A 24,870-nucleotide genomic window follows, 5' to 3' on the forward strand; every position below is an offset into this window, starting at 1 on the left:
TGGTATTGGAACTGCAGAATGGTGTTCCAGTGAAATAAAGGATGACAGCAACTTTCCTTTTCGTTGTCTTCCGTCTTTCTGATTTGGGCTTTTTGAAAATGGTTTGCATTTGCAGGAGATTAAGCAAAACAACATTTGAGTTATATGAATGGAAACCTATCAACCTTACAGAATATAGATTTTCATGACTCCTCCATCATTATTATCATATTCTGATAGAGCTGAAAGAGTTGCCGGTTACGAAACTGACTATGATTCCTGCTTCTCACCAGCACTGTGTGCGACTGTGTGTGTATGTGTGTCTGGTTGTGTCAGTGTGTGTATGTGTGTGTATGTGTGTCTGGTTGTGTCTGTGTGTGTATGTGTGTGTATGTGTGTGTTTGTGTGTCTGGTTGTGTCTGTGTGTGAGTGCATGTGCACATTACTGTAAGCCTGCCTGTGTGTGTATAGATCAAAACTGCATGTGTCGTTTAGTCCAAAGGCTACGATCCATCCAACGTACATTCCTCCACAGCCAATGAGGAAAGATCGGCCTGTTACTGGGCAGTTATGGGTTTATTTTTTTCCCTTCCGTTCTTTCGTGAGGTCGATGTCACGCGTCAAGCCTCATAGAGTCTCGGAGCAGTGTGAGTCTTTACGACACGCCAGAATTATGTGCTTGTGGTGAACATCAGCACTCTTACTGGTTTTGTAGGTCAACCAGTATTGAGCCAGGGGTGCAGCTTGGCCAGCCCCACCTAGGGTTGTTTGCCGTGGTCTTAAACAATGTAAACAGACCAAAGGTCATACGGGAGAATACGTTCCCACAATTCTCAGCATTAGTATACGACGAGGACTTCATTTGGTATCTTTCTACACCGACCGGCAACAAGAACATTTATGTTTATCGTCTACATTTCTGTTGCACTTCACTGTTCCTATTTGCTGTAACACTTTCTTATAACTTTTCTTTGTAAGTGGCTAGCATTTGCTGTAAACTAACAATTAGCACATGTTGTTGATTTATCAATAGTCCGCAAAATATTAAGCAATGGTTAACTTACAATTGATTGCATTTAATTATCTATGAATGCTTTCATGACTTCTCAAGATTTTTGCTACCATAAAATGTATAATTATGAAGTGTTACCCATTACCCTCATTGATAATGTATCATCTTTCAGACATCTGTATGAAAGGTCTTTTCTGAGATGGCCCTGTTCTCTGCACCTCTTTTAACGTGTGATTTAAAGCAAAAGCGAAGCAGTATACTCGTGTCAACACAGCCAATGCTGGCCCTTTTCATACATACAATCAAATATCCATACATGCAATACAATCAAAAGTGAAATCCTTCCACCATTTGCATCAAAATTGTACTTTTATTTGCACTACCAATCTTGACCAACTGAGGGCACTTCACTTTATTGACATCCAGTGAGAGGCTACGTGGCAGATAAGAATGGGATCATCGTTAGAGAGGGACTTACATACAGAACACTCAGAGTTTCAAATCCTCTTTACTTGAGGAGTGAGTCTTTAATCTTAAGGATCTTCCTCCAGTAATGACAAATAAACTCTATGTAAAACACATATTGACAACATTAACAACAACAAGGAGCACATATCTGCTTGCTTCGTGTACTTCCAAGTCTTAAACCTAAGAATGAAAAAAAACAAAGGAATTATAGATAAGCTAGCTAGTTAACAGATCATCGCTCCTTAAGCAAAGAAACAACGTATCCTTCTCGCTGTCGTGGAAAACAACAGAAGATTAGAATATTGACAAAAAAAAACATATACACATCCCACTGAGTGATGTAGTAAACCACCATGATTTAATGTTGGAAGAGATTGAATACTATTCCAACTGAGACTCTGGTCAAGATTTAAATGTTTGCTTCCCCAATGCCCTCTTTTATTTTGTCAATGTGTTGCTGTTGACAATTTTCTATTTAGGTCAGTGTGGGTCCCTCAGGCTCTGACAAACCACTTTTTTCCCAGAGTCCCAGTGACTGACACATTCTCTGATAGCAAATGAAGTCCTGGGCTTCTCAGGTTTTGAATTCTTGATGAGCAACATGTTATAAAATAAAACGGAGGTTGTTATTCCTGCGGTGCAATGTTCCCTAAATATGATTCTCAAAATCTTCCTTTATGTGTACAAGGCGTTTAGTTGTTGAGTTTAAGGACAGGAACCCTGGAAACAAAGACGAAAGAATTAAAGGTGACAGTTTCTGAAACAGAAATGTTTAACCTAAAGTATGTCCCCAGCTTTCTTTGAACCTTTCTCTCATCATCAAGTCACTCAGAATAAACGCAGATTTCGGTGACCAGACAAGCCCTGGTTTTGTTTTGGCCCGGGTGTGGTGACATAGGCCTGGAGATGTCCACCTGTTGTGCTGCTTCTTGCCCCGCCTGCATTGCTATTCCCCGTCACCACGCACTTACACAACGGCCTGGCAGAAACCAGCAATACCCGGACATCCGCTAAGAACATAATGCCTGTCTTAGACACTGGGCATCTGTTTGCATTTCCATGCAATATTGGACGCAGAGTAATTACAAGCCAGGAGGGGAGGGCCAGCCTGAGATTAAGGAGGAGAATGGGGGAGGGGAGGGTGTGCGAGCATCTGAACACATGGTCCTTCAGTAAAGCTCTTTTCCTCGCCACCCTCTTCCCTGGACAGCCGTCCCAGGTCAGACCCTAACCCCCCTCTGACACGGTCTACACTGCGGTGGTCACTACTGTCCTGGCGCCCCTCCCCCTCCTGTGCTCTGATTGTCCTAAATCAACTCGTTGTCGTCTTGATGTTTACGGCACTCCCCTGGGGGTTCTGCTGGTTCCTGGGGGGTGAGATAAGACTATGGCCTAAATGAAGCAGACAAAAAACCCTGGTTTAACTTGGGCATTCTGTGTGTCTTTGTTAAGAAGAAGCATTGTTTGGTTGACGTGGAGCTATTAGTGTCTATGAGGTCTTTGTTACTGCCCAGTGACATGGCACAAAATGGGCTTTCTGGATATCAGTTAGGTGGATACGGGGGTGAATGGGATGAATCCTCCTTCTTCTTTGTTGCTGTGATTATTGATGTTGCTATACCCTCCTTTTCCAGTGCTCACACTATCCTGCTGATGATGCAGCAAGGCAAAGGATAGTGTGGAAGAAATTGCGATTTCCTGTGTGCTTACATGATTCACTAATCAATATAACTAGTCATTGGATACTAGTTAGTATGTTCTCATGTAAGCTTGCTATTAATAAGAGTAGATTGTGTCTGTTTCAGGGTTAATAGATGTTCGGGATCAGGAGAAAGTACTGGCTAAATGTTCCTTGTCATGGCTACAAGGGGAGCTCCAACTATGAACTCTCTAGTCTGAGTGGTCATGTGTTGGGAGCTGTGAATCTCTTTCTCTGGGACTGTTGTAACGTCATTACTATGTTTACATTCTTGTGCCCTATAAAAGATGGTCCTCCGGCCCTCAGAGCGGAGAGAGACATGATTGAGACCTAAGCCTGGTGTTGTGTTGTCCTTTATTGTCAGAGGTCTGGATTTCTCTCCCAATCTGCAGATTGATAATACTTATTAAAATCCAGAACTCAACTGAACTTAGTCACTCTGTTTATGAAGAGACGGACAAAACACTTTTTTCATCAATAGGCAAACAAGGGTTGATGTATCGGAATAGCCAGACACAGATTACCCCCTTGAGTTGAGCAGTCCTTCACCTGCAAAAGCCCGGAAACAGCCTAGCCTAGCCAGATGACACCAACTCCCTACTGCAGTCTCCTGACGTTAGCTCAGACAGCAGGTTATGATCTCCCCCCTCCGCTCTGCTCTTCCCTGGTGAACCCACCCAGCGAGCCGAGCGTTTTGTGCGGGGGTGACTTCCGCTCTGACAGCCTTTCTGCCGGGTAAACGGCGGAGATGGCCTCAGGCAGCGTGCCAGCAGCCGGGGCCAGATGGGAGCGCCAGTCTCTACCTGCCTCCGCCCCTCTGCCATCCCAACACAGGTCCCCCGGCGCCCCGGCACCATCTGCGCCCGGCCGGCCGGCCCCGCCTTCCTGTCAGCACCGCCGGGGAGAGGGAGCGCCCCGACTGCGTGTGGCAGCCCGCCGACGCAGCTGTGCAGATGTTGTCACGGCGACAGGGTGGCTGCCAGCCTAACATCTGTGCGCCCTGTGGGAACGACGGAGCGGCACTTTTACAAGGCAGCCAGCCTGGTGTAACACTCAGGGACTCTGTGAAGACACACTGACAGACATGGTGGAAAAAAAGCACTTAGTCTGACAAATCACTGTGTGTGGTAGTCAACAGGGCAGCCCCTTAGCATGTCTGCTGCAGGTCTTGCCTGATACCGTACTCACACAGGTATCAAATACACACCACCAAATATGATCCACTGTATGCTAATATTTGTAATCCAATATTAGGGCCCTTGAACAGTGAGCACATATCTCTCGGCTGATAGCATTTTTGAAAAATTTGGACGCTTTATCTTCAATCTTTCATTTGTTGTTGAGTTGATAGCTAATTTTTTTTTCAAATTTCCCAGCATATTGGCTGCATCCTTCTTTTGCGGTCCTGTTTTCTTGTGGCCTGTCATGGCTGATGTGTCCGTTCCTGTGTGTGTTCCCCCACCCCCACTCTCCAATGCTGCTTTTACAACAGTCTGTGACGTGTGTCAGATAGCCCTTCATTACCACCCCTGCCTCTCTCACACCCTCTCTCTCTCTCTCTCTCTCTCTCTCTGTCATACTCTCGACGCAGAGCACATGAATACCGGCTTCTTTTTGCTCTCAATGTGATTCCTGTTATTTTTCTGAGAATGAGAGAGAGAGGAAGAGAGAGAGAGAGAGAGAGAGAGAGAGAGAGAGAGAGAGAGAGAGAGAGAGAGAGAAAGAGAGAGAGCAAGAGAACGAAAGAGAGACAGAGAAGGGAAAAATGAATAAAAAGGACTTCATACATTTTTATGACCGCGCCGATAAGGTCAGCCATGTGCCGTTGTTACTAAGCAACACTGACACCCCATGTTGGACAGTTGCAAATTGAAGTCAAACTCAAAGATGTTTATTACTGCTGGGAGTATGACGACGTGTCAGTCCCTATTGGACTATCATAGGCTGAACAGAGCGACGACCATTAGATCAGGAAGCATTTACCGAAGATGTCCTGTTGGCTAACTGCTGTCAGGTTAATGTAGATGAGTGACCATTTCAAATCCAGATGACCAGTGCCACTGCACCACATCATGAATTTCAATGTGTGTTGTGTCAATATATCATTTCAACGGATTCATCCATCGTATCAATAAATGTATTTGTCCTGTGCCCATAGCAGTGTATACCTTGTCTAAAGTACATTGCTGTCAACAACATGCCATAGGCGTTGTCTATAAAGATCATATCTACTCAATCAGGTCTGGACAGCAGTGCATCGAGCTGTGCAATGCAAGGCAGTCAATGAGAAGAATCAATCTATGGATCCAGTAAGGTGGGCCATCAAGAAGCTCTACTTGGTCTGTCAATTACTCAGGGGCTTCTGAGGAAGGGTGATTAACGCTGCCAACACTGACAAGCTGTGGCTTCTCAGCAGTCTGGAAGAGAACCCAATCTGTGCTGTGCTGCATGATGATGTTGAAATGGTATCATTGTTTTTGAATGAATGTGTTCAAAAATGTGTTGGAGGTTGATTGGCCCAGCACAAAGATACAATCTCTGGTAGCTCATTGCTAGCCTATGGGGAAGCACTAGAGAAGCTGACCAGATGATACGAGCTTAGTAGGCTGAGCCTCTGTTGTTGATCTCTGAACATAGCTTACTATGTGTGCTGCTGTATGCTACAGTAGGAGTCCATGTGATCCCAGACAGGCCGTTCTCTTCTATTTCTCTCCTTAATGGCGAAGGGTTACTGTCGATGGGGAACACGTTTCTTTCATTTCTTCATTGTGGAGACATGTCAACTCATTAAACTTGAATTGTGACTTCGTCTTGCATTTCTCTCAGAAATCATGGGCGAAGAGAGAGAGATTCTGTGAGATTCCATTTAAACGGGGGTCTTGGAATATACATTAAGCAACTGTGTCTTTCCTTTCTCTCCCATAATGTCATTTGAATTATTCAACACTCTGACCCAAGCATCCAAGCTTTCTCATCCCAGAAGTTTCCAATTCAGTTCATTCAAATGAACACTCCATTACTGGGGGTTATCCTTCCACCCAACCTTGTGTATATATATATACATATTTAATGGCTGTTCTAATACAGTATAATCTCACTATCTTCCAGTATTGAGCCTGTCAGGAACAAATATGAAGTAGTGTGAACTGGCTCACGGTTACGTTTATGCATTTAGCAGACGGTTGCAGTCGCATTTTATTTGCCATCGTACTGTACAGAAGTAATGGCTTCAAATCCGCTCTCTCACGTTTCCTCCGTGTCGGTCTTTCTTCTGCCTTTCCCTCTTTTATCTCTCCATATCTCTCAGATCCATTATTTTGGTCAACAAAGACGTGTTTTGATCCAAATCCTGCCATTTTATTTACATGCGCTTCTCTGTGGAGACAGGGAAGAACAGGCTGCCTCTGGGCATCTTGGGAGATGGTCACCTGATTGTACCGTATGCCAACAACCGTCAAGACTCTCCTTTGTTGGAATGTTCTACGAGAAGATTATTCAATTGGCGGATCTTCATTCATACAGGTCTCATTTATCTAGTTTTGGATAACAAACAAAAAATCTTGCAGGAAGCAAAAGTTACCATTTGTGTACACACAAGTGTTGCATTTGTTATTTTTAGCTTCTGCACTGAAATTAGCCAGATGTTAATTGGCTGTATGGACTTTAATGTTTACAAGATTATTGCCATGATTTGCCATCTGGTGCCATAATACCTTTGATTTCATCATACCCTTCTCATGGCAAATCATGGGGAAAATATGGGATTAGAGGAAGAAGGATTTATGAGCAGGCAGACATTGATGTAAAGCTGATCTCTTTACCCAAAGAGTCCACATGGATTAAACCCATTGAAAAGAATCATCGAATGCAGTTTTATTTGGCTTTTGAATATGATTAGTCACAAAGGACATACCATATCGATAAGAAGTGGGCACAACTGGGTCAGCCCAGAGTATATTTGTCCTTTGGTAGACACTTATGTTGATCAAGAACTAAATTGCTCCACAGAGACACAAAACAACAGTAATTTGGTCACCAGCCATCTCCATTTAGATTAGTGAGTCTATGAGACTTAACACTGTAGCATATGACAACCCTTGAATCCCAACAGCACAGATGTGCCACCAGATGTCCTTGTATGGTTGCTTCATTCAAGTGTGAAAAACATATTGTAGATTCTGTGAGCACCACATTGTACTCTCCTGATGTCTTAAAAATCTGTCCCAGGGGGGATGGTAATAATATGAACAAATGTAGAAAGATTTGAGAGAAATTAAACAGATGAATATTCAAAATCAAAAGATTGCCCTGACCAAGAGTAAATCAATTTCATTGATAAATCATCCTAATGTGAATGCAGGCTAAGTAGGAATAGTCCATGTTTGGAGAGCAGTTGGAAATTGGTGGTGAAATCTTCAGTATTCAATAAATACTTTCTAACAGTAATCCATCTGAAAAGGCTAGCTGGGTGTAAAGAAGGGCAGGCTGAAGGCAGAGTCTGTGGAGAGGTAAAGAGGCAGGCAAGGATGCAGAGAGACCGGCAGGTAGGGAGGACTGTGGCTGTGCAGATTAATAAGAACATAGCGCCATGACTGGATGAACAACACACACCCCTTCATTGCAGGGAGAGAAATAGATAGATAGATAGATAGATAGATAGAGAGAGAGAGAGAGAGAGAGAGAGAGAGAGAGAGAGAGAGAGAGAGAGAGAGAGAGAGGGGATAGGAGGGGAGGGAGAACCAACATTTCTTAAATGGCAAAAGCGAAAAACAACTCAATCTCTAATAGTAATAAAAGCATCATCTGTACACACAGAACATAACAAAATGCAGGTCAGCTTTGCCTTTGGTTTATTAAAGGCTCAAATGTCAACTCACAATTCTGCAAACTACCAAGTATTTGATCTAATATGTCACGTGTATAAAGTGGTTACGTGCTAGCGACAACCCACCCTCACGAAATCCTACAACCTAAAGAATTTACACATAACCGCTTTTCTACCTCGTGAGACCGATGATGCTCCTGAATGTTTGCGATTAAAGAATGTCTACGTCTAATTAAAAATACTGTGTCTAACTATTTACTTGATATTTCCGTGTGGAAAGTGTTGTCTCTGCAATTGTGCCTGAAGGCCTGCTTATGTTTGTCAAGGTCAATTAATGAATGCAAGCAAAGGCTGGCTGGTTCCCAAAACACCCCTGGGACTCATCAATTATACAGAAAACATTAAAAAGACATTATTTGATATCTGTAAATTAAAATTCATTTACATTTTTAAATGCCAGGCTAGTCAGGTGTGTAACCTACCACGCCCATTATATTAGCTCACAGCAGACTAGTAACCATGAGATATGTTTGATCATATACTGATTATCTCTTCATGATTTTGCATCATTCCCCGGTTTCTTTCTGGATGGACGCCTTCTTCCCTTGTCCTCGAGTGTGAAGAGACGATGAAGCCAATCTCGCGCTCAGTTCCAGGGATAGCTGCGCGCTCTGCACCTTTAAGGCAATAAAGAAGAAAAGCGGCTGCTGCGGAGGAGGCGAGGGTTATTCCATAATGCTCTGAGGCTGGGAAGGTTAGCGCAGGGACCAGTGTGATTTCTACGTCTGCGGGAAGATGCGTGTGCTTGTTGCTTGCTGGATGGAGAGAGGCGGTGTTGTGGGACTGAGTTTTCAGCACAGCTAACAACTATTGCCTCCGCTTCAAACCCATGTTTTTTTTGTCAAAATCAACTTTTAGCATTTTTATTACTGGAAAGTTTTTTCTCATTATTTATTCATATATTTCATTTACTTATTTTCTTATCCGAATTTGTATTTAATTTGTTTTCTTTTGTTGATTTTCTTTTGGAAATTTCACCTGAGCACACTGCGCTTGTCCCGCGTATGCGTCTCCAACCTCCCGTCTTCGCTCTGACTCAGCAGCACTCACCTGGACCGGAGCGCAAGGAGCAGGCGAGTCCCTTGCGTACTCCGCAGAGCATCGCGCCGTTACGCGGGGAAGGCTGCACCAAGGCACGGCGTGGACACTTCAAGGGAGACGTACAGTTGGATCTCTGCCCTTACCATAAGACAATCATCAGAAGCGTATACATCCTCTTCCCAACGTGAAAGAGAGACGAGGGAGAGAGAGAGAGAGAGAAAGAAAGAGAGAGAGAGAGAGAGAAAGAGAGTGAGAGAGAGAGAGAGAGAGAGAGCGAGAGAGAGAGAAAGAGAGAGAGAAAGAGAGAGAGACGTGTTTGCACAATCCAGCATCCATTGCAATTGACACTTTGAAGAAATATAAAGGAAAAGGAAGAGTGTGGAGTGAAGAAGAAAAAGCATAGCTTGGATATTGAACGGAGCGGGGCATGTGGATATTGGCTATTATCTTTTTCCAGTGCATCTTGAATGGTGAGTTTTGCATCTAAAATTAACTTAATTAAATGATAATTGACCACTTACACAAAAACAAGCCTGGCGCACAAGCCATGTCTTGTCTCTATGTCTAACAACCTGACTAATTTGTTCTTTGAATTAAGAAATATTAGCCTAACAGGCTGTTGCTATGTCCTGACTACGAAGCAATGGGAAGACATATATGGGTGGACCTGGCTGCACGGGCTTTTCTGGTCACATCCAGGTTAATTGCCCTCAACTATGTGAAAACATTCAAGCTATCAAACCATGCTTTTCTAAATAGTCGTCTAATTCCACTTTTAACTATAGAAATATTAGTGTGTGACAGGCCTATTTGTTGGTAAGAATTTAGGCCTAAGGATTAACGCAAGGCACAGAATACGAGACGATGTTTAGAGTACATTTTTTTTCGATGGAATAACACCTAATTAGACGTACAAAATGTGTCTACATTTTGAATAATTCTCAACGTGCTCTTAAAAAATAGGTATCATTTATGAATAATTTCAATTAATTTATGTGTACTTGGGAAATTAAGTCGTATTATTGTTCATATAAAACATGTGTAGCATGTATATTTCCACCTCTAAAAGGTTTATCTTAATTGAAGACTTAATTTTATTTAAACACATATTGATTATTGTGGCCTATTTGCATATCTAAAAAATATTTAACAAATGCATGTTTTTATGTTCATTAAATTCAAAAGAGGGCCATTTGTTTCAAATAATAAAATGTAATGATTTCCCTATGCAAATATATAGATTTTTACAAGATTTTTTTATTGAGAAAACATTTTGGCTTGAAAGTGCCATTTGTGTTTTACTGTAGAAAAGTATTTCCTAAATGATTGCTACGATCAAATTAAATAATCAGTATTAGCTATGGGATAATGTTTGCATTATATCTGTAAACTATGATAGGAAAAATAAGAGGAAAGGACAGTAGGAGATTTGTTCAGTATTTTTCATGGCATTGCACCCGCCATATTAGAAGTACAAACATGGAGGCATTTGGATTGAGAAAAAAAAAAAAACACAAACCAGCAGAGGCTAGCCTCTATCGCCCCGTCCCTACTGTTACCCTCGGACAACCTCCCAAGCTCTTATTGTTTTACACAGAGCAAAGGTGATTGGCCTGTGATTCCTATACAGATGGATTTTGATTAGAGGCAAATGTGCTTTGGATTTGGGGAGACTTCTCGCTCAGCGAATACAGGGGAGCGTGTAGGAGAGAACGGAGGGCATGAAGGAGGACAAGGAGTTGGGGGGCTAGGGTGGAAGGGGCAGATAGAAAACTACATAGAAAATTGGGGGGCATTTAAGGGATCTTTCTGAAAGATGGACTAATGGAGGGGTGGGGGGGGAAGAGGAAAAGTGAGCACAAACTGAAGGAAGGGGCAATGCGTAAAGATGACAAGAAAACCATTTTGTGGCAGTGCTGTAGGGCTGAATGGGGAGGCTGGGGTTGTTTTCCAGAGAGAGCGCAGTGAGGGAGTGAGGGGCGCAGTAACACTGCTTTTTGCCCACAACTGAGGCGTGACAGACTACAAAAACCGAGAGGACCTGTTCCATAGCTGATGTCCATTTCTAATGTCAATCACTGCTGTGCTAGACGACACCTCAGCCCTATCTCCATCTGCTGCTCCTCTGGTGAATGGTTCCATACACTGTGTTTGGTACAGACTGTGGCGATGTAAAATGGCTGCTCCTAAAGGGCTTTAGCTTGGACATTTTTTGAAATGGAAACAGGATCCCCTTTTGATTGCAGTGAATGTGAGATTGACTCATTGTGTTTTATAAACACACCAGGTTGTGTGGAGAGCTCCTTTTTTGATTGGACAGTGGTAAACATTGATTTGTTGGCATGGATTTTCGATCACGTTTTTCGTGATCGAAAAAAGGTTCAGTTTTACTTGGAGGGGATAAAGTACCATTGCAATTGTTATCTCTGATATACAATTTCTGTGATGTTCTAACAAAAGAATGTGGTAAAAACGATAGATATGAATGGTCAGAATATGTACCTTTTCGTAATACTCCAGTAAGCTTCTTTAATTGTTATAGCCTATTTTCTTCCTGATTTGTTTTTGCTGAGCTGAAGAAAAAAAAAAGATAATGTGAATAGGATGAGCACTAGCCTACATTAGAACAGTTTGTACCTCTTCTGGCCAGAGAGACTGGATTCCAGAAATAAAGGCTTTTAGGGTTCTGGTCTAGCACATGCTCCTGAGGTGGTCTCTATGGAAACCTGGATAATGAGTGTTGGCGCAGTGTGGGCTGGGTTTGAGTAAGGCTGCACTCTGTGCAGGTGACCCCGGAAGTGCTTCGCCAGCCTGTTACTCACAGTAGATGAGATTGTTAGTATCTCGAGGGAATGTGAAGGGTATTATATGTTTATAGAGGTTCTGAAACTTGTCCGTGCTCATTTTGTAGATTTGACTTTAGTGACATTGAAGCATTACTAGTGCCTGGGATCTTGTTAATAATGGGTCGGGTGTGCTGTATTGTTTACATTGTATGTTACTCTGTATGTTACAAAATATAGCTGTCTCACCATTCACCACTTTTTATTTGATAGTTTTTTTTTTGATTTCACCACACTTCATTTTAAACGATTGTTTGCAGATTCTCTCTACGCAATTCAGTTGCATCAAATGTGCAGCTTTCTATTTTTGAGGCCTAGGTGCAAACTCATTTGTCTATGGATACAATTTGCACTCATAAACAATTCCCTGTTGTAGAGTTGATTTCAATGACACTTGTGGTTTTTCGAGAGCCCTTGCGACAGTATCTCAAATAACACCCAAATGTAATGGGAACATCAGATCTGTCCATGGTGAGACTGAGACAGACCAGGGAGATGGTATAATGTTGTTTCTGCTCAGCAATACCTGAGGGCAAATCTGACACACGTTCAATTGGACACTAATAAGCAGAGCAAATATACAGCAATGCTGCTCTATTGGCACTTAGTGTCGCCGTGCGTGTTGTGTGCGTGTGTGTGTTTTTGTCTGTGTGAAACAAGTGTTTGTGTGTGTATATTTATGCGAACATTGATGGAGGACTACAGTTTGTGGGGTTACTTCAGCTAATTCAAACATGAACCAATGTAACGTGTGACTCCATCCTACCTTCGGTTAAAGATGAGTGCACATGAAGAGACCAGGCTTTGTTCTTGTCATGTTCTGGGAGAGATTCAACGTGCAAACAAACTGGGTCTGCCTCTGCTTACAGGACTGTGTTTAGAAGATGAAAAATATCCAGGGCACAGCATCTGAATACCTGTCAGCTCCACTTACACTGCTCGTTTAGAACCAGCGCAGCTCAGGGAACCAGGAGAGGAGATTAACCTTGATAAAGCTGTCATGAGGAGAGAGATTTTAATCAACCTATCTGGAAGATAAGACCCTGGTTTGGAATAACGATACCAGACGTGTTGACTTAATTGGGTGCTGTGTTTTTGGTCGTTACAATTAAGTGAGCAAAACCCAATTCACTCTTTTATTGTTTAGAGCAAATGTACTTTCCAATGATATATGTCACATTTTGGTACTGTACCTGTCACATTTAGAGCTTGAATTTTCTTTCCCTTTAGATCTCAAAGTAGATAGAATTATTTAGATTATCTAAATATTCCCCATAGTGTTTTTGGTTTGGGGCATTTTAGCCATGTGTTGTCTAATGAAGAACATCTAGTCAGTCAAGAAGTATTGTCATAAGAACATAAAGCAACGCTGTTCAGAGTTTACACTCAGGCCAATCAGAAAGTGGATCTGTGTAGACTAGTGTCCTTTGGTATATATCTGTCAGTTCACATAGAGCCTGCCTGTATGAAAGGTCCATACAAACACACGAATGCACGCATGCATGAATGTACACACGCACACACACACACACACACACACACAGAAAGACTACGCTAGACCAGCTGACTGTAAATGAAAATATACATATAACATTGATATATTTTTAGCAACAAAAATACATCTGATACGTGATTAGTGGACATGTGATTACTGTAATTATTTACAGATGGTTACATCCAGTGTTATTCTTAAACATATTGTACACCAGGAGATATATGATTAAAATCTTGTTTGACAATAAAAAGGTTATTTAAAATGGTTGAATTCATTGCACATAACCATAACTATAAGAATGTGAGAGAACAGTGATAATCTGTTGTTTGTATGGCAAGTGAGGAATATAAAGTGGCCACATCTGTTGATTGTGGTCTTAGCCTCAGACTTGGCTGTTAGGAGAGCAGACTCAAGTATAGGTTTACACATGCACATTGAAATGTTAACTGTTTCATTTAACCCTTGTCCAGAATGCTCGGAGAGATGGTGTGCAGCAAAGCAGAGAGAAAGAAAGAGCGAGGTGGCAGGCAGAGAGAGAGAGAGAGAGAGAGAGAGAGAGAGAGAGAGAGAGAGAGAGAGAAAAAGAGAGAGAGAGAATGAGAATGAAAATGACAGAGAGAGACAGACATAGATAGCCAATGTAATTATTATATTTAATTATGATCCACTACGTATTTTTTTAAACACGTGCAACCATAAGTCATGTGTTATATGAAATGTCATATATGAGGGCGCTATTTCTTTTTGGTGAATTTGATATCTGTGAAGGGTGTGTGTTACAGTAAGAGACTGAGCCTAAGCCACAATTTGATTGTACATAATACTCTACATATCCAGGTCCTGACCTAGAAACATTGAAACGGTGTGTACTGTATTGGTCAGCATAAGCGCGTGTCCCTTTATGACCTGACTTCCAGTACTACTCTTCCAAACAACCCCATCCTCCTATATCATTCTAAATATTTTTCAAATCTCAAATGGCTGATGTATGTGTAGTATCTACCTGACTTAGTAGTAGTTTACCATTTATATACCTGGACACTTGGATATTTTTTTAAACCTCAATAGTTCAATAGCCATCAAACATTGTGCAATATTGTTTACCTGGTGTGTTTTGTGAACAACATAACATACCTGGCAGCCACAAAAACATACAAACCGCATGTGAAAATAAAGAAAATCCAGATCAAGTTATGTAGAAGTGAATGCTTGATTTAGACCCAGTCCTGCAGTTCTGGAGGGAGGTGGTCAGAGCGTTAGCCTACTGCCCCACTTTGCCATGGAAACATTTGCATGCAGTCTAAGTGGAAAACAAATGACGTAGCAGCAGTGGTTGTTGTTGCTCTCATTCATTAAGACCAGCAGCACCTACCTGCCCGCCAGCTACCTGTCTGCACAGTAAACATGTCAACATGTACTTCTAGGATGTTTTGTCGACTAAAAGGGACAGAATACAAAAACTTAGCCTCATATAACGCTTGATAAGGTGTTTATTCTAGACTTGTTGGGGCTTCCCAGGGTGACTGAAGATAAGTAAGAAGTAAAGAAGTTAAAAAAGCATCCTCTTATCATTTTGTCGAAAAAATACTTTGCAATATGAACAAACAGGGCAAGGAACTCTGAGATATGGTAGTGCTGTCTAAGTTGGCAGATAGGAAGACTCTGACAGTCTGCCAGTGGTCAGAGACTGCTGTTTTTGAATATAATGTGGTGCGCACACTTAACTGTGGAGCTATATTTGGGAGGCCATTTTTAAAGCTGTCACTGGGGTAATGGAAGGAGTGCAAAATGACCTCTACAGAGAGACACAGACTCAGGGGGCTACACACACACACACACACACACACACACACACACACACACACACACACACACACACACACACACACACACACACACACACACACACACAGACACACACACACACACACACACACACACACACACATGCACAAACACACATCAAGTCAGGCTCATTTATAACACCAAGGAAAGGTACTACCCCCCCCCCCCCCCCCCTTAAAAAATGACAAAGTTGATTGATCTCCTGAGTTGACATGGGAGTCAGGCGAAGTAGATGGAGCATCAATTTAATATTTTATTTAGGTACAATTACAGGAGATAACAAGATGCAACATTACATTAAATTACCAAAGATTCCCCCCAAAACGTTTAGACGAGTATGACAATGACATCATTTACTTTAGTTAGTTTGTACATTTTCTAGGATTATCCCTAATCACATTTAACTCCCAATATAAAAATCTTTTTTTATAAATGTTTCTAATTAAACTCAGCAATGTTCAAGGTGTGTGTTTTGTGTAGAGGGTTTGAATGTGTTTGCTCATTTATGCAGGAAGGTGTGTGTGTGTTTGATTGCAAGCTTGACCTACTACGGGATCTGTTAATGACTGACAAGCACTAATTAGTATTCAGAAATCATGTGTCTGTACCCAGAAGTGTGTAACATTTTCAACAATTCTGGCATTTGTCTCATTAAAGTGTTGCTAGCCCCTAGGTCCACTCTTTTTCAGGCACTGCCATTCTATCAGGCCTTCCCCAGAATGATTATGCTAATTGTTGTTTGATCAGATGATTAAATTATAATTCGATTAATCCTGAGCGCTAAACTCTCTGAATGCGTTTCCATGCGCTCGGCTGGCGTGGCCTGCGTCGCTAGGCAGGCTGGAAACACGGCCGCCGACCCGACACTGTGACGCCTTCCTGCTCTGCTGTTTGAACATTTTCGAAATATCTTCTGAGGTGGATATTTATGAATGAACATAAATAAACATTCAAACATAAATCGAGCCCTACATTGTATTCTGTGTATGTGTGGGTTTATCATGAGTGTATTTCCGGTGAGCGAGTATAACCAGTTATCATCATCATCTTTATCACCTAGTTATTTTCCTTTGACCATTGTCTATCAGGGTGATGTATGGTGCGGTGGGAGGGTGGGTGTCCGGGGCACGACGACTGAGGGATGGGGACAGGGTGCTAGGTGTCCCCTTCTGCTCTCTGAGGCACATGTGGAGGTATGCTCTTGATATTGTGGGACAAACATTTCTCAATGGAGAATAGATAAGCCACGCAGGCATGCAGGAACACACACACCAACATTACGCACACACACGTACATACGCACACGCACGCAAAGCAGGCTGACTGGTTCTGTCACTCAGAAGTATTAGGGAGGATTCTGCTGCAGTAGGCTTCCTTAAGATGGAGCGGCCCTGCCTCTGAGGCAAGTGAAGGATGGTGAGAGAGGAGGATGTGGGGACAGGGAGGAAGGGGGTATGGAGGGAGGGAGGGAGGGAAGAAAGGAGGGAGAGGGCATGTTTTCCGAGGCGCTAGAGCATGGCTGCGGGTGGAAAAGGCAGCGATGTCTAGTCATCTGACCCACAATCCCATTTAACCCCAGGTCCTATGATTTGCCCTATTCCTCTGTGCAACGCTAGGCCCCGTCACTGCCCTTTATTCCTGCTTGCCGGGTGACTGGATCCAAAATGCTATGGAAAATACCCACACACAGAAACACAGATTTGCACACGTGTCGTCAAAGTCGCTGCATTTGCCCAATATGTAGATTTCATTCGAACAGTGACATATCTTGAGCTCCTTCAATTCAAGATGACGTTCTCCCTCCACTTGTCCCTCGCAGCTGAGGTGCCTGTGCTGAACGCGGACGTTCTTAGCACCGTTATCCGACCCTCCTTGGTATAAGCCCCTGGCTCATCCCCACCTGCTGGGTTTAATGTCTGATCTGTCTGTACCAGCCCTGCCATGTACTCACACCCATGCACACACAAAGACACACACACACAGATACACAGATACACACACACTCACATCATTCCCAGGCTGGTCCGTAAGAGTACTGCCCTATGAAGATGTTTTTTAGTCAGTGGAACCCGATAATGACAGACAGGTTCATCACTCGGCCGTATCCTGTGTGACATACACTTGTTATTGTTTTGGCTTCTGTGGGTTTCTCTTGGTTTGAAAGTCCCATGTGGATGAGTCCCAGAGACCTCTGGTCTCAGGTGAAATGCATGTCAACAAAATAAGCCCAGAGTCTTGCTGCTATCTCGAGGTGAAATAAAGATAGCGATCTTAATGTATTACCAAATGTCTTTACGTAACGTCGGCGTGCCAACATTGTGTAAGTCCGGGCCGGTGGTGTAAAGCTCTTGATGAGATCTCGTCGGCCTGTTTCCTGGTACGGCTCATGTGTCCGTCGTAGTGGCGTTAGACGGAGCTTGTTTGGTCCACTTGCAGATGGATTTCCTTCTGTTTTGTCATCCTCAAGCCTGTTCACTGCCAGTCTCTCTCTCTCTCTCTCTCTCTCTCTCTCTCTCTCTCTCTCTCTGTCTCTCTCTCGCTTTCTCGGATTCAGACGTCAGTGTCTGTGTGCTGGAGCTGATTAAGATCTCCTGGGCATTTTCCCTCTGGATTTCCTCACCCCTAGTTAGCGCTCATGTAAATGAGCATTCAGATGCATTGACTAACTCACTGGAACGCACGCACACACACACACACACACACACACACACACACACACACACACACACACACACACACACACACACACACACACACACACACACACACACACATAGGAGCAAGCCCTTCATCCCATCCTCCTGAGGGTACACACATCAGAGGAGGGTATCATTGGTTTTACATAGCGGCCGTGTGGCACTAAGCACACTGCTCAGTATTATTCATGAGAGCAAATTGGGAGCCGGTAATTCGCCAGGAGAGGGGCTCTTTTCCCTCTTCTCTGCTCCTCTTCTCTTCTCTCCTCTCTTCTCTTCTCTGCTCTGCTCCTCTCCTCTTCTCCCACCCTGGCAGAGCACTCCTCCTCCCTCTCACACTGCTGTCTGCCCCCAGGGCAGGAGGGGTAACAGGGAGGTGGGGGGGGGGGTGAAAAGAGAGGCGGGGGGAGGTGAAGAAAGAAAGGGGGGGGTAAAGAGGGAGAGAGGGGGTGAATACGGGGGTTGGGGATGAAGAGAGAGAAGAGGGCGGAGGCGGGGGTGAAGAGAGATCGAGGGGATAAAGGGGGGGGGGGAGGGTGAAGGGAGCGAAGGGGGGGAGGGGTAACTCACCGTCACAGGCCTGTCCTGTCCTACAAACCTCCCCTCCCTCCCTTGCTCCTCACCCCGGGCGGCCCAGGGCCGAGTGCTAGCCTTAATTACCTGCAGCTCCTGCCATGAGCTGTCAGTGTGTGGCCCAGTCTCTGTGTACCCCCACCGGGCATGGCTGGCCCTGTCCTCTCCAAGCTCCAGACTAACACCATGCCCACCCCGCCGCCATGCTGACGGCCGTGCCATGGCTAACAGCCAACCCAACCTCTTCATCCATCAGCCAGCCAGGCCTTGGGCCTGGTGAAGCTGTTGTGGCTAATGGCTAACTGCATTGTTGAATGGAACCTTAACCCTAGATTGAGGCATAGGGGAGTAGCATATATAGCATAATAGCATATTCCAGTTGCAAAAATAGAAATCGGAGAATAGCTTTAAATAAAACCAAGAACACCAAGTTTTTCCATAAATAAACATTTGGGGGGGTCGACAAATTCTAGTATGAGATTAGATGTTTGGTCGAGGTAAACCCGTTCTCGGTAAAGACTCATCGATGGCATAGGTGGGCTAACGCTGGAGCTAATGCATGGGCCTTTTCATGTTGCTGTTAGCTTGGTGAATATTGATTGCACGTTTACTTAGATAAATCGCCTGGGCGATTTCGAAAGCAGCCGGTGATGGGCAGTTAGACGCTGTGAGGGGACACACCTCTGTAGGTTTGATGGAGCTGGCTCTAATCCTCACCCAGGAAAGAAGCATGGAAGGATGAGCTAAAAGAGGCATTTGGAGGAGGCAAACACACACTCAATATCTGTTATCTCCTGTTTTGTCATTTTCTTGTGAGGCGATTGACATTGCTCTTTCTCCACTAAACCAGCCTTTCAGTAAACTTGTGCACCATCCCCCATCCTCTTGTCCCTCTCCATCTCTCCCTCCTCCCGCTCTCTCTCTCTCGCTGTGTCGAACTCTCGTGAAACGCACGGACACACACGCATCGACAAGCGTGCTGTATACTGTACATACACCACGCGCCCTCACCTTGACCGGGGGGGGGGGGGGGGGTGTGTGCTGCCCTTGAGCTGTCAAGCCCCGGGGCTGCAGACAGTGAAGCAGGGCCACAGCCAGACCTGAGAGGACAGGACGAGTGCATTAAGAGTCACCAGCAATCCAGGATTAGAGCCCTCACCATAGGTACCACCAACCGGAGGTGACACCGGGACTGTGCCAGCCGTTCTTTCGCCCTAACGGTTGGCCTGCTTCTCCAGCTTACAGAGCGACTGTCAGGCCCAACGCCCCCCCCCCCCCTCTAGCTATGCTGATAGACACAAATAAAAAGGGCCCATCTATTATACATGGGTTTGATTCATTATTGAACAGTATCACTTTTTTTTGCTTCTCTGTGGTTTTGGCTCATGGAAAAATGATGTGGATCGGAGGTTTGGGTACAGGTCGTTTGGCACGTGGCGGCTTCAGAGTGCGTGCGGCCATGACAGGTGCTTTTAGCAGGGTGCTTTCTGTGTCTGTGACTACTTTTATGAAGATGTGTGTGTGTGTGAGTGTGTTTGTGGGTATCTGTATGTTTTTGTATGTGTACGTGGGTGTTATGTTTGAGGGAAAGGATCTGAAGATGGTCAGGGTGTTTCCTGTCGTAGACACTGTAGGGTTGGGGGCTGTGTTGGGCCTGGAAAAGTCACAGGATTAGCACCTTGACAATTGTTTGCTTTTAAGACTGGTTCTTACTTTTACAGTACTCAATGTCTAGCATTATATATATATTCGTTTTTTTCATATTCGCTAACCAACCAACACTATGCCCCTTGATCTGATGGAATTGGGGCAGTGTATTAATAATAATGCTGGAATTTGAATAAATTGACTCTATGGGTTGAATTACAGCTAGAATAACAGGGCACATCTTGACCCTTACTTATGAACATAATGACTACCAATGCAACAAGAAGTCACACCATGAGGTGTAAGAAACATCAGGCAAAGACTTCATCCAACAGCTCCAAACATAACAACGAGAGCAGCCGACAGACCTCTCGTGTCTGACGGGAAGGAAAGCGTGGGACTGGTTTTAGTTTAATGTAGTTGGGAAATCCAGTGAGTAACAAAAGAAAGAGTGTTTGGGTTAAACCTTTGAGACGTAAACCAAAGTATTGTCGAAGTCTTCTGTTTAGTAACCTGCTTGCTGTGCGTCGATAGACAACCCATCTGGGTTTCATCGCACGTTTTATCATTCCTTCAGCTCGGTTTTGATCTTTTCCCTCAGGTCTCCTCAGTAGTATCAATAGATTCTCAGAAGTAGGCTTCTTCTCTCTACAACTATCTAAACCTTAAATTTGGTCTGGAATAAAATAAAAGATATGTTACTGTAGAAAAATCGTTTTAATACAAATATATGTTCTTTCCTTTGTAGTAAGTACTTTCATTTGCGAGATATGTGTGTGTGCGTTAATGTGTCAGTGTTCCCAGCAACATTTGTATTCATTTTCTGTGCTCTCGCCATTTTATGACATCTGTTAATTAGATTTTATTTAGAGGTGTTGTGTACACAAGCATCCGCAGTAGCTGCCAACTCCCACCCACGCACGCACGGTCTCCTCTGGACTCTGCTTGTGTTGGCTAGGACATTCAGTTATTACAGAGGAAGTTCACAGTCGAATCTTTAGTGGTCGTATGCTGACTACTGTGAACAGTATTGTATGTACATTTACATTTAGTCATTTAGCAGACGCTCTTACCCAGCGCGACTTACAGTAAGTATAGGGACATTCCCCCCGAGGCAAGTAGGGTTAAGTGCCTTGCCCAAGGACACAACATCATGTGGCACAGTGGGGAATCGATCCGGCAACCTTCTGATTACTAGCCCAACTCCCTCACCGCTAAGCCATCTGACTCCTTGTGTGTCTAAAGGGACAATGCTCTCTTGTCCCTGCCTAATTTAGCAGCAGACCGAGGATAGGAGTCGTCTTAATGGCATTGATCGCTCCGCGACTCCCAGTGCTGCACTGACAGTCAGAGGGTTGCAGGCGCGTACTGTAAATAAATGCCTTTTGGAAGGATTATGTGTTCGTCTCAGACTTCGACTCTGGTTGTTTGTTTTCTTGCACCTTGGGGGGTGGAGGGGGGGGGCGGGTACAGTACATCCAGCCACGAAATGAGAGACGAGGTCAGATCACCGTGAAGGAGAGATGAAGGTTACAGAGAGCAAACGAAGGGGAGAGGGGAGAGAGAGATGGAGAGAGAGAGACATAGAGGGAGCGAGAGAGAGTGTTCAAAGGTAGAAGTGCAAATTTACTAGAGAGACAAACAAGAGAGCAAGGGAACGCCTCTGACCTCCCCCGTGGCCTCTCTCTCTCTCTCTCCCTTTTCCTCTCCCTCCGCCACCCCCCCCCCCAGCCGTTCCCTCTTTCTGCTAATAACTGCCTGCATGTTATTGTCTGAGTGCTTTCCACAGCTCTCTCTTTCTCTCCTCCACTCACCCCCTCACCGTCTTCCTTGACAATGCTTTGAAAAATGAATGCTCCTCCACAACACACTGTCCGTGCCGATGGGGGCCACGGAAGCGACCGGCCTCCATCACGGCTCCCTTCGCCTTGCGGAATCAGCCGCCCAGAAACAGGAACCTTAATTTTTCATGAGTCTGTAAAAAGCAGGATTAAGACAAAAGCGGTCGTGAGACAAATCCTCTCTCTCCTCGCTCCCCCCTTTAGAACACTCTGAGAGCAGGCTTGATAGCTCTTTGTTCTCCTTTGGAGAGTGGAAAGTACTGCTACTGTTCTGTTCCCCCAGTAGAATAGCTAACGCTTATGGGACCATTGTTCTTACAAGACTTCTGTATGCCGGACTCTGTATCAGGGTACTGTAGGAGTCCACTGCCCCCATCCCCTCTGCAATGGCTGCTGGAGGCAGGCATGCTAGCTGCAGGCTAGCTCTTAGCATGTATTAGTGCTGAAATGAGCCACCCGTAGCTACCTGCAGACTGAAACGTATTGATCTGTGTGTTAACCACAAGGGTAAATACATTCAAGAACCACACAGGCACGCCTGCACACACACACACACCTCATATACACACACCTCACACACATGTACACAGACAGACAGAAAGACAGACAGACAGACTGGGTGTGTCAGTGCCCCTAAAAATAGTTTGCTGAACCGGACAAGTCACTCCAAAATCTGCACAACACTCGAATGTGTGTGTAAGTGTCAGTCCTGGCAAATTGGCAAATCTAACAGTTCTGTACTGAGCTGTAAATGTTTGGGCTTCAACACCTCCTGTCCTGTGAGGTCGCAGCGCTGCAGTGGTTGTCTTCCCTGTTGTCAGCTTAGCACTGTCCCAGTCACCACACCTCGGGTCTGGACGCTGTGTTTTACAAGCCCACACATGCTGACTGCTGTCAACAACAACAACAACATCCAATGCGTCGTCCAACACCCCAGACGCTCCTTACATGTCCGGGGTGAGAGCCGAAATGCGACATGTGCACAAACACGCGTGTGAGCTGGTGTGTCGTTGCCGATTGACTTACCAGCGGGCGGAAGCGGCCAATGATTTGAGGCCTCGTTAGGAATTTATGAAGCGCTAAAATGTGTTGTCCCAAGCGAGGGGGGGTTTGGCAGCTGTCACAGGCAGGGCGGCTGGTTATGGATGGGGCGGGAGGGTACACACTAGCCTGGCACTGCTCGGGGGCACCACTCACCAGGAGGCCGTGGGTATGAGCTGAAATCAGTTGTTAAAAGTTGAGATGATGCCCTTTTCTATACATTCTCTAATGTACTTTCCACATTCTACAGTACTATCTCCAGCAGTCCTGCAGAGGAGACGTTAGATTTTTGGTCAAATTCCAGTTTTTTTGGATGTGAATTCCACACACCAAATTAAAGCAAAATAAAACACTAGTGTTGGAGAAGTCGCCCCAAAGCCCCATATTGACAATAAGGCAGCCAGACTAAATGGAGTGCTTGGCTAGTATCTTTGATTTCCCAGAAGCCCCAACTGCCTGCCTATGCAGCACACACTACGCTGTTTCAGAAAAGGATTGGTGCAGTGCTGGATTGGGGTGTGTGGGGGAGGTGGTGGGGGGAGGGGGGTAGGGGTGCAGCATCCACACGCATGTTCCTGGGGGGGGGGGGGGGGGTCACTCGGCGCTGTGCGAGCAGCCCTCCAGTCGCAGTTTCCCATCATGCCGTGCGTTTGTAATCAGGTCTGGTGCTGTGCTGGTCCTCCCAGTTCATCTTTAGCGCTGTTCTCTCCGGGCTCTGCACTGCAACGTGAACACGCGCTCTCCTCTCCACCCTGCTCTGTTTCCTTTCACTGCAGTGGCGGGCAGCACCATGGCCCCAAAGAAACACACAATCCCAGCAGCACAGACTCCCGGTCTGAACGCGGCAGCAATAACCTTGGCGATGAATGCAGAGTGGAACTGTCTGTTCCGATGCAGGAGCTTGTTGTAAAACAGCAAGCGGAACAGAGGATTTGGTGTCGAAATGGAGCAAAATGGCCTCCATTGTTAAAATGGAACCCTGCTCTGTGTGTTAGCCCGTATTGCATTTGGAGAATGTTTGTTTATTGTTTATTTCCTTTCGCACAGTGTTTTATTGACACACATTGACAGTAGCCTGAACTGCATGGCTAGGATTTAGGCAGTGTACAGTGAGAGAAAATGAAAATGGGCCAAATGTCCAAATGTCCAAATGAAAATGGGCCAGTCCATAATGCTGAATGCACATTTGCTTTCGTGCAATAGAAGAGTCCGCCATTTGGAGTGAATAAAGGTGATCCCCCCCTGTTTCTCTCTCTCTCTAACCTCTCTCCCTCCCTCTGTCTCCTCTTCCTTTGCAGTTTTCAGTGAAGACCTACGTTCCAGCTTATATTTTGTCAATGCATCTGTGCAAGAGGTAGTGTTCGCCAGCACCACAGGGACCTCGGTGCCCTGTCCCGCCGCCGGCGCGGCCCCCGCCTCGCTGCGCTGGTACCTGGCCACGGGCGAGGAGATCTACGATGTGCCCGGGATACGGCACGTGCACCCCAATGGCACCCTCCAGATCTTCCACTTCCCCCCTTCCAGCTTCAGCAACCTCATCCATGACAACACCTACTACTGCACAGCCGAAAATCCCTCAGGGAAAATCAGGAGCCAAGATGTCCATATTAAGGCTGGTCAGTTCTTTTGTTTCGTTTGGGGTTATGGGATCGTTTAGTTACGGTGAACACATCACCATGTTGTGACTATGGTTATTATGTAGTGATGTATAGAAATAAGAGTTCCAGGATCCAGGGAAAGACCACAGGTGACCCTATAATGTGAAGACCATGATCACTCACAGTCCAGTACATTACACATCTGAT

The 24,870-nt window shown here is 44.8% G+C and overlaps 1 protein-coding gene across 1 annotated transcript in view; it reads left to right on the forward strand.

The window, feature by feature from the left end:
- Positions 1 to 9,337: 9,337 nt before the first annotated feature.
- Positions 9,338 to 24,870, forward strand: part of dscama (Down syndrome cell adhesion molecule a) — a 67,724-nt gene continuing 52,191 nt past the window's right edge. Inside the window, 2 exon segments of the mRNA XM_047020940.1 lie at positions 9,338 to 9,554; positions 24,364 to 24,681. Coding sequence (XP_046876896.1) covers positions 9,512 to 9,554; positions 24,364 to 24,681 — 361 coding nt within the window. The 5' untranslated portion in view covers positions 9,338 to 9,511.

Source organism: Hypomesus transpacificus, chromosome 5, assembly GCF_021917145.1.
Source record: "Hypomesus transpacificus isolate Combined female chromosome 5, fHypTra1, whole genome shotgun sequence".
NCBI lineage: Eukaryota > Metazoa > Chordata > Actinopteri > Osmeriformes > Osmeridae > Hypomesus > Hypomesus transpacificus.